The sequence below is a fragment of the Halyomorpha halys genome, unplaced genomic scaffold (genome assembly GCF_000696795.3).
Source record: "Halyomorpha halys isolate HHAL.00 unplaced genomic scaffold, Hhal_1.1 Scaffold58.1, whole genome shotgun sequence".
Lineage (NCBI taxonomy): Eukaryota > Metazoa > Arthropoda > Insecta > Hemiptera > Pentatomidae > Halyomorpha > Halyomorpha halys.
The window spans coordinates 1,252,051-1,263,029 of NW_027110919.1; the positions used below are offsets into that span (position 1 = coordinate 1,252,051).

A 10,979-nucleotide genomic window follows, 5' to 3' on the forward strand; every position below is an offset into this window, starting at 1 on the left:
AAATTTGGTTGGAAGAGCTTAGATGATGATCCACATAGTGGATGGCCTAAAAGTTCTATGACCCCATAATTTATCGCAAAAGTGCATAAAAAGGTCATGGAGTATCGTTGACTGAAAGTGCGTGAGATTGCTAAAGCTGTAGGGATGTCTTCTGAATGGGTATATCACATTTTAGATGGCTGCCACGGCTCTTAACATTGGACCATAAATGCACCTGATTATAAATGTCCAAACAAAATCTGGCCCGTTTTCAGCACAACTAACAAGATTTTTTGCGCCGGTTTTTAGCTACACTATACTATACCCCACAGACAAAACAGCAGTTAAACCAGTGGAAACATGCTGAGTCACCACCACCAAAGAAAACAAAGGCAGTACATTTGGCTGGAAAGGTCATGGCCTCAGTTTTCTGGGATCCAAAAGGCATTCTGCTGATAGATTATCTTCCTACTGGCCAAACAATAATGGGGCAATACTATGCAAACCTCCTAGACCAACTACAGGAAAAGAAACGTGAAATAAGGCCTGGTTTGGCAAGGAAAAATGTCATCTTTCATCAGGACAATGCCCGCCCGCACACAAGTGCTATTACCATGGCAAAACTTCATGAACTGAGGTATGAATTGTTGCCATATCCATCTTATTCACCTGATTTGGCACCATCAGTCTTTCATCTCTTCCCCAAGCTGAAAATTTTCCTAGGTGGACGGAGATTTTCTAATTAATCTATTCTAATTTAATCTAAACTTGATGCCACTTTGGTCAAAGCTTTTTTAACATGGTCCAAAATTATTGAGAAAACTAGATAGTCTAAGCTTTTATTTGAGCTTTAAAATATACATTTAGTTTAAACAGGTTTTGGACTGGAAGGGACAATATTATGCAAATAGTACCCAGTATACATCATAAATTTTACTTTTAGTTTGTCTTATTTAATTGATAAATTGTATTATTGTTTCAGTTATATGTAAACACTCTTATATAAATATATTACATTAATTCTATTAAAACACATGGTATACCAAATCTCGATGAGTTTAATTTTTGAAATTTTACAGGAGACCAAAAAAAAAAAAATTAAAAATGTGAATTTATAAGAAAACGGATTTTTTTGTGTATAACTATAGCACTTTTATGTGCAAACCCTTTAAGCCCATAAATTTTTTAATTATCATGTGTACATTTAGTGACCTTCACATTGCTTAGGGTGCTGTAGTGAATGGTCCAGAGCATTGAGATGAGTAAGTTCAATTCCCATTCAGGTCAAGTATTATTTAGTTTGTGAGGCTTCATCCTCTCATTCTGGGTTTGGTCAGTGTGGCAACCTCTAGTCTTATTTGTAGCCTTTTCTGAGGTTGTACAAAAGAAACAAAAACCAACTTGCCAATTATTTATATTAAGAAACTTATCTGATACTTGTTTTAGTGTTTGTTGAATATTATTTTTTTAATAGTTCTTTTTTATCATTTAGCAGTAATATCCTTTTGCAAGGTTTAAACTTCAAATAAAAGGTAAAGGATAGGTTTAGATTGTTGAGACACCTGCATTCATACCAATGAATGGCTCATACGATCGGGAATTATTTGGGCCATTGGCTCACCTCAGGTGTGACAAAGTAGCTTGGACTCTTCTCGATGGTCACTTGTCCCCGAAATGAGTGTGGCATCTTCTTCCGGTACCATTCCAGTCCTCGCTTGTAGTTGTCATCCCTATCGAAGAAGTGCACTTCTCCAGCAGCCTTCTGTACTCCAGGATGAAGGTATAGCATCTCCAGGAGCGCTCGGGTACCACATTTGCGTACCCCAATAATGATGGCCTGAAAAAATATGGATGTTTTAGCAAAGAAACACTATTTATTGAAAAAAAAAATCTTAAGTGCTAAAGTTAAGAACTTGTAATTTAATAGTGAAAATTGCACCATTCAAACTTAATTTTTACTCTAATGGATGACCTATGTGATACCTATTGACTCACGGCTACAATAATTCAGTAATCAATGGACTTCAAAAAGATCCTTACAAATGTATTTATTTTAGAAACTTAGCAACTGCTCTATTTATTAACATATTTAGATTATTGTATCCCATTAGTTCTCTATCAAATCTTTAGTTTCATTCAGCCACAATTTCAGTTCTATTAAAAAATTTACTTTGTGCACAGACTTCTAGTTTACAAATTACTTTCAGATGGATATGGAAAGTACAGTTTCCATTCTATTTTGAATTTTATTCATGTCTTGGAAATACATTTACACTAATCCTCTATTCAATCTTTCTATTTGTGCTCCTGATCATCTGTACAAATAATATAAGATATCATGACTGCTGAATTGGTTAATAGAGGCCCATCATAGTTAAATATCCATTATTTCTGCTTAAAAAATAAATATGATTATAATTATATTTAAAGAAAAAGACATAGTAGTTTTATAGCACATTACTTCATTAATCGAATTTTCTATGAATGATAATAGGTATGCCATATTTCAAAATTAAAGGAACATATTTTTTTTACTTTGGAGGAAGAGAGTCCAGGTAGAGGTCAATAAAGGTATCAAAATAGTAAAATAAAACTATTTATTGTTAACTAATGTTTCACCCCACTTTGCAGGGCTGCCTGATAATAGTACAAAGTACAACTGACAAAAAAGGGGGGAAAGAGATCCCCTTTGTTGGTTATCAATAAATAATTTTCTTTTACTATTTTGATAACTTTATTGACTGCCACCTGGGCTATCTTCCTCCAATCTAATTTATATGGTAAACTATCTTCTTCCAATAATTTTTTTACCTTCACAGTTCATGTAAGTAATTAAAAGAGGTCCGGTTGTAATTATTTCTGAAAATAAGTTTTATAATTTCAACAAAAATTCATGGTTGTATAATGCCTTCTCTAATTACTTACTTATAAACAGATTGATTTTTTCGTTCAAAAGTTTTTAAACCGCATTTCTCCGAAACATTTGAAAGAATTGTTTATAATAATTGTTCTTACAATACAAGACTCCTTATATTCGGTTTCCATTATCCACCCAAGAGGCACAAGGGTTAATACTTAAAAATTAACTTTGGTTATTAAGAAATATTAAATTGACATTTCACTATACTTGTAATATCTTATCTAAGTTACCTCATGTTTGCGGTGATAATACCCAATGATAATATAACCCATGGATTTCAGAGGGAAACAATATTATTGATCATAGAAGGATCAAAAGTAATTATAGGATACTGGCCCTTTTCTGAAATTCCTTTTCCAAGTTTTAATACAAGGAATGCTAAATTATAAAATTGACATCACATGTTGAGTGTGGTAGCTATAAACTGTTGATTATTTGACAGAAGTCTGTTAGAAACTAATGTCAATCACTGGTTAGTGATGAATCATTCGGGTGGTCCTCAGAGCAGTGATGAAGCAGGTTATTACAGCTCTTCTGAGAGAGGTAAATATTTCGATTAATTTGACTGACAAGTGCCACATTGTAGAATCGATTTTTCAGAATTTCTTGAAAAAGGCTCTAACGATTTGTATAAAACTCGGTATGTCCATGTGCAATTAAGTGTTATTTAATGTCAAATAGGTCTCTTCCCCATTGAAATAACAAGCAACAGCTACACAACGTTGATTTGAGTGTACTGTACTCGTTAAATATAATTCAGGTGAAAGCATTGTGGCAAATAAGATGGGTTTGTAGGGTTGTAAGACCAATGTTAATAAACACTGAACCGACGGGTAGACCGAAGCGCAGGTGGGAGTATTACATTAAGACTCATCTAGTAGATTTGAATTTGGGCAAGCGTCATTGGGTGAATGGGTAGCCATCAGTTGGTGGTATCAGATCAAACATTCGGATTCATCTAGCATTTATTATTATATATATTTTATAAGGTATGTCCTTAATGGTATATGTTGATTCATAAAAGAAGTTTTAACGTACTGACTTTACGTGAAGTTTATTTTCATCATTTTTATTTAAGTACGATACATTTTTTTCTGTCCTCACATTTTGTTTATCATTTGCCAAAGCTCGTGGCAAATGGTTCTCGGTCCATCTTAAGGTCATCTAAATAAAACAAGGGGTGTTGGTTGGGTTACGTAAAAGTTGGAGAAGCATTGTTATGACTCGGAGTGGTGCATCTCTCTTATGACGTTATAAAAAAATCCCTGAGTGACTAAGGGATGAAGGGAATACATCCCTAACGCGCCAACCCAGTCTGGTATAAAGCCATTTACTCATCAAATGCAAGTTCTTTCATGCAAGTCATTACTCTTGTGCCCTCGGTATAAATCTCCTTCACTTACCTCTCGGAAGGTAAGAATTTCAAGCAAATTTTGTATTTTTTTTTGTTGCTGTAAAAATTTGTTTTGTAGGATTTCCTAAATGTAAATAACGAACATTAGCTTTGCTCTTGACAAGAACATAACAGTTTAACAATATATGAATAAAGCTCATGAACACATGATTGGCATCGAGAGTTCGGACATGCTCGGCTGTTTCCGACTTTCCTGTCCCTGCTGTCTGTCTCCTTTAGTTAACTATCAAATTCTTTCATATTTCGTTATAATACATTTTTTATTACTGCTAACCATGTAAAATTATTAATTATTTCAAATTAACAAAATTTAAGGCACTTATGAGGAAGCACTTTACAAAATTTGGCGTTAAAGACATGTTAAACCAGTGATTCCCAAAGTGTGCGCCGCGACTACCTGGGGCACCGCGACTGTCTGGAGCACCGCAAAGTATTAGTGCTTAAGCTTTATGAATATTTTATTTTTTTTATTTATTTATTTAATGTAATTTACAACTGTACAAAATAATACAATAAGTAAATATGTTTTATGTTTCATATACACTTGAAAATCTTGGGAAGGAACCACCCGTCCGTGGTACTTCAAACATTAATTTAAATTAGAAGGTTCCGTGGCCATCTTCTTTCAGACGCCTCGGAGGATTATCAGGGATTGTTAAGGATGAAAGATTAAGAATTAATGGATTAGGATGGCTAAGGAGTTTGGAATGAAAGGACGCATATCTGTTTTGGGCCAATTCTGCAACGAATGGGATGTTAAGGCCTTAATATTCTAGCCACATCAAGCCCATTCATACCATAAATAATTTTAATAATGTTAATCATCAATAGAGGTTCAATCAATTGTTTGTGAATTTAAAATTCGTCTTTAATCTATTTTTCAACTAACATAACCACACGGTGGTTGTTCTGTCTCATTATGTATATTACCGAGACAGTTAAAATTAGATATTTTATATTATCTCAAGGAAAATAGTAAGTATCTGTTTTTAATTTTTTGCTGTAAAAAGGGTAATCAATCACTTTTAAAAAGGAAAGTGTTCCAATTTTTTTTAAGAAAGTCAACAATTATTAAAAAATCTGATGTATTAGGGGTGCCGCGGAAAAAATCCGATTATTTAGGGAGCTGCAAACCGAAAAAGATTAGTAACCTCTGTGTTAAACTATTGCAATTAAGATTAGACATAGCTGATCTTAAAGTTCACTTGATTGTGAACAGTACTTTAGTTCTATTAACTAAAAAACCAAAACTGCGACAGTAAAGTTTACATTATCGCAATGGCTGCGACAGTTGCTGTCACCATAGATACGCGTGAATCCTACTTACATTTTGAATTTATTGAACATATGAATACAAATAGGACAAATTACAATTATACAGAGACATTAGTCAATGGTAATTGTGTCTTTCTTAATCCTAAAGTTATCAAATATTTAATTAAATACTAAATTAAATTAATAAATTTTTATTGATAATAATAAATTTTTGTCAAGGTTTTTTTCATTACTTTTTCTTTCAATTGCTTAGAAGCTATTTATTATTCCAACGATAGTTTGATCAAAAGGATGTGACTTACGTAATCATACACATAAATAGTAATTTGTAATTCAGAATTTGTTGAAAACTTTATTATTAGAATAACTTTAATAGCTATTAAATTTTTATGAATATCTGTTTTTTGCAGGGGTCCCTTTATGCACGAGAATTCTTCTGTTGCGTAAGTTATATTACAAAATATCTATTAATTTATTTTCTAATTTGCTGCTTGTCTTAATTTTAAAATATCAGTGAGCCGTGTACATCTTATTCAGCGTATCAATTTTTAATAATTTCTTATAAGGATTACGAAGATACTTGTAACACCATAATAACAAATAGGAGGAACAAGCAAAATGTGTTAATGGTCACAGAGCACTTAAGGTTTCATGAACTCACAGACAAAGCAGACTATTCGACATGAACTAACATGGTTCCACTAATGTAACTTCAATGGAAAATACATTATTCACTTAAAACACGCCACACTACTATACTATATTTGTATTCTAATACAATATACACAATACACCAATATATACTGGTTATTTATCAACGTTTCAATAAATAAATGACAAGATGTTTAATATTTATTTTTCGTTTGCATAGTTAGCTTTTTAAAATTAGAAATCTGATATGGTGATTACATCACAAAAATTTCACTTACTATCCTTGTTTGAATAGAAACTAATTTGTAATATCTTTTATTACATTCTGATGTTATTTTCATCTTAATATATATTTCAAATCCTGGTGAAAGTTAAACTAACTATTGTTGCAACTATCACGGAAATAAAAAAAAAAAAACTGTATCAGTACAACCTATGAATGGTAAGATGGTGCTTTATAAGGAAGTGCTGTTTCTTGAACAATGATTGTATAAGGAGGTCTTTGTCCAAGATCACGCTCGACCACCAGGTTTTCCCCCAATTAAGGACATCATTTTAATAGAGGATGGGTGTGCCCCACCAGGTCTCCACGGAAATACAGAACTTAATTTGTATACACGTTTTTCAGCTTAGTATTTTAAATATACATTTTTTAAAAGTTTTGGCTTCCCAACGCTGTCCAAATTATTCATCTATATTATTACTGGTATTTCCGGAAATATGTTTTCAACAAGAGAAAATATTTCACCTTTAGTTAATTTTTTACTTTTTTCATTGTTTGTATTGATCCATTTTTTATTACTGTCCTCAGACAGTAATAAAAATCCTCAGATGCAGCTAGAATACGATACTACAAGAGCCCAAGAGAAGAAAAAAGGCAGTTATGTCACCCCAATTTTTGATTACTTTAATGATAACTATGTATAATTAATAGTCAAAATTGATGAGTGCCAAGTATAGGTAGGGAGAATAAAAAATGGCGGCTGTTTCAAAGAGATGAAAAAAAAGTAATTTTTCATTCGTAGCTCTATATCTTAAAAAGTAGGAACAACACAAGAAAACCTAAGAGTACGCCATTTAAAGAAGAGTAAATTTGCTAAAATATAAGTCCTAATAGAGTTATTTACGTTAAATAGTGTTCGAGATTTTGGGATTTTTACGCCTATCCTTAGGTCAAAATACCTCTGTAATATTAAAAAAAAGTCATTACTTTACATCAAGAAAAAAGTAATTATTTTCTAACATATTTTATATTTTCATAAATATATTTTTAAAATCCTATGCTTTTCTTTTCCTCGCCGACGCAACCGTTGGAACGTTATATTTTAAATTCATTAATTTACTTTTTTACATTATAATGTAACTGAACATAGTATATAATAATATAGAATTATTATTTCTTCTAAATATTTATCAATCATTTTTCTAAAATTGTTTCAGCGAAAGATATAAATTTAAAAAAAAATATTGTTTTCCTATGAAAAGAAATAAGTAATCGAATAATAAATTCTATTAATAGTATAATTATGGTAAATTAATGTATAAATTTTTTTCTAGCTAGGTGTAAAGTAAAGAAACAAAAATAAACTAAAAGTTTGAAGTACCCGAAGTAATTTTTGTTTATCAAATTAAATAAAATTTATCTCCTCAAAAGTTATTTCAAGTTATTAAATCTAATAAACGATATTCGGATCTGAATGATTAATGCACGAATTTAAAAAAGAATGGTTGATCCATTTTCGATTCATTGACAGTGAAGTTTAATTTTAGAAACTCGGGAGCTTTGTGCGGTACTTTCCATTTGCGAATTACCAGTGTCCCATTCACCTTTATATTAGGGTTGTGGGGGAGGTCTGCGCCAATTGTCCAATGGGGTCAAAACACTCTATTCATCAGAAATATCTACTGCTGTTTTAGAATCCGATTTTGTCATCAATATCGAACAACATATTTCAAACATTAATTGTGCGAAATAATCTCTCAGAAATCTTTCTACAACAAAGGTTATTCATCTTAATTAATCTGGTTAATTGTCTTAATCTGGTTAATTAGTATGTTAATAGGCCTTAATATAAAACGTCTTGGTTTGTCCAAACGCAAGGCTCACAACGCAACGAAACGTTACCATGAAGTTTAATTTTAGAAACTCGGGAGCTTAAAACTTAAAAGAAATAAAACGATCAGTAAAACCATGGTCGACATCCTACCGCAACAGCCGCAGGGAGGAGGTTGCTCTGGCCAACTTGAGAATAGGTCATACTCTCCTCACGCACTCTCACCTGTTCAGAAGACTGCCACCTCCAACGTGCAAATATTGTCAGTCCATTCTTACGATTGGACATATTTTTGAAGAGTGTACTCACTATTTGCCGACAATAAACAGGATAGGACTGACCCCAAATTTATCCGAAACTCTGGCAGATGAGGAAGCTAAAATTACACGAGTATTTGAATTTTTAAAAGCACGTCGCCTTCTTTATAAATTATAACTCCTCTTCGATTTTTATTTATTTTATTTTATTTTTAAAATTATTTTTCTATTTGTTATTTATTTATTTTACTTTTATCATGCTATCGGCGTTGATGACCAGAGGGTTTTACGCCTTTAAGCAACAAACAACAACAACGTTACCATGAAATGTAGCAATTTTTTTTTTAATACACACACATTTTAAAAAATATTATTATACAGTTTGATTTTAAAGTAGTCCTAAGAAGATATTTTCCTTAGTCATTTTCATTGATGTTTAATCATTTTAAAACTTATTTGTTTATTGGTAAATGTAGATATTATTTTCGAAAATAAATCTTTTTGAAATTTATGATTTGTGAATCCTATATGTAATTAGTAAGAGTTGATAATAAATAATAACATGTTCGGGGAAATGCGTTGCTTTACTTACATATTGATAAAGCTAACTCCATTATCAAGAAATTAATTAGTTTCCTTGATAATTAGTTACTGTTCAAAGAGCTTTTAGTGTATTAAATATGTTTAATTAATGCAGTATATTGCGTACATTTGGTTCAAGTTAACATGGAGGTAATTTATTTAAATATTGCCTGTATTTATTTATTTATTTTTTTTTAAAGAAGCTGGATTTATATATCATTGAATTTATAATTAGTTTATTTTTTAAAAAGCTGCCCCAACATTTATTCTAATTAGTACTTGTAGGCCCATGCGAGGACTTTTATATTTTACATATTTTCGTGCTTTGAGGATAAATGGGTATATTTGAATATTTTAGTTTGAACAAACTTTAATTTTTTTTTTAATTTTAAAAAGCTATTTTGTTAAAAATATAGTTGATATTTTTATTAATAATAAATTTCAATTTAGAAAAGCTTCCCACTGCTATCTTACCATCTATCCGTTTATAGTTAAATTTGTATCTTTCGTTTAAACTAATTACTTTCATTAGTTGTTAAGTAAAAATATTCTTCATTTATTTTTTATTTATATAATGCCTTTTTTTACAATGTTTATATTTCAGGGTAACCCTATTTTCTATTTAAAACTGCTAATGCTCCCTTGACAAAACTTTCATTTAAAAAAAATATTTTGAAATAAAAATAAAGATATTTATGCGTATGTGGAATTTAATATTTAGTTTATAGTGCTCTTAGTCGATAGTCATTTCATGCTGCTGTTGGTTTTTATTAACTGTAAAAGTTTTTACTTCTTAGTTTTATGTTCTTTATGGAAATTCAGTTTGAAATGAAAAAGTTTAAAGATTTATTTATATTTTACAATTGACAATTATATTTATTGAATAAACAATATAATTTTTCTATACTTTTGTTTTTCTGCCTTGTCTTAAAATTTATTTTGTTATTAGTTGTAAATTATAAAAAGGATTATTTTTTAGTTTATTGATGTTTCTGTTAATGTTTTTTTCTTAAAACATTCACATTGAGTGTTTTGTATAAAAAAAAAAAAAAATTCCACATTTCAGATTTTTCGTTAAATATGTAATTTTTTTTTTCGTTTATTTTATACTACTACTAACTTTCAGGTATTATCGCACACAAGACTAGAACCGATTTCAATAAATTTATTTTAATTTTTAACATAATGGAAGCTTATAATGTTTTAAAAATATTTTTGATATATTCATATAGATTTTATCAAAGAAATTTTTATAAGCAGCAATTCATCGAGAATGGTATGAATTCTTTAACAGTGGTTTTATACTTTTCTTTTATACATTGACCCTTGATTTGAAGCCGACATTTATAATTTAAACATTTTACTATTGTTTTGTCATTGAATAGGTTCTTTATATTTTATTGCATAAAAGTCCAGAATGGTAGTATTATTTAAATTTCAATAGTATTTTACAATTTTCTATCACAATGCTAGCTTTCAGTGTTTTAAAAATATTTTTGATTTATGAAAGAGTCTCAGTCTCTTCTATTTTTTATCCATTGACTCTTCTTTTGAAGCCGCTGTTTCTATTTTCAAGATTTACTACCGCCTACTTCTGTATTAAAGCATAGTATAAACAACCTTGGCACCAAATTTACAACACGGGCTTTACAAAGACTTCTAGTTTTACTTTTGCGGTAGGAAATTTTATGGCCCAGTTTGCAAGGAATCCGGCACGCAACTGATCCAAAGATAACATTGGAATTTCACGCGAAGTGTTGGAAATAATTTAATAGCAGTCAAAACTATCTTTACTCTAAGAAACCATTATCTTATCTTGGATTAGCTTTGTAATAATTATATATATA

The 10,979-nt window shown here is 30.5% G+C and overlaps 1 protein-coding gene across 2 annotated transcripts in view; it reads right to left on the minus strand.

Moving 5' to 3' along the window:
- Positions 1 to 10,979, minus strand: part of LOC106692447 (Heparan sulfate 3-O sulfotransferase-A) — a 153,719-nt gene that overhangs the window by 15,770 nt on the left and 126,970 nt on the right. The window contains exons 1-2 of one of the 2 annotated variants that reach the window (XM_014438401.3): positions 3,130 to 3,431; positions 1,601 to 1,816 (exon numbers count right to left, since the gene is read on the minus strand). In XM_014438401.3, the coding sequence (XP_014293887.1) occupies positions 1,601 to 1,816; positions 3,130 to 3,171 (258 nt within the window). In that variant the 5' untranslated portion in view covers positions 3,172 to 3,431. Of the gene's footprint in view, positions 1 to 1,600; positions 1,817 to 3,129; positions 3,432 to 10,979 lie in introns of those variants that run through there. The other variant, XM_014438400.2, reaches the window with a different exon arrangement.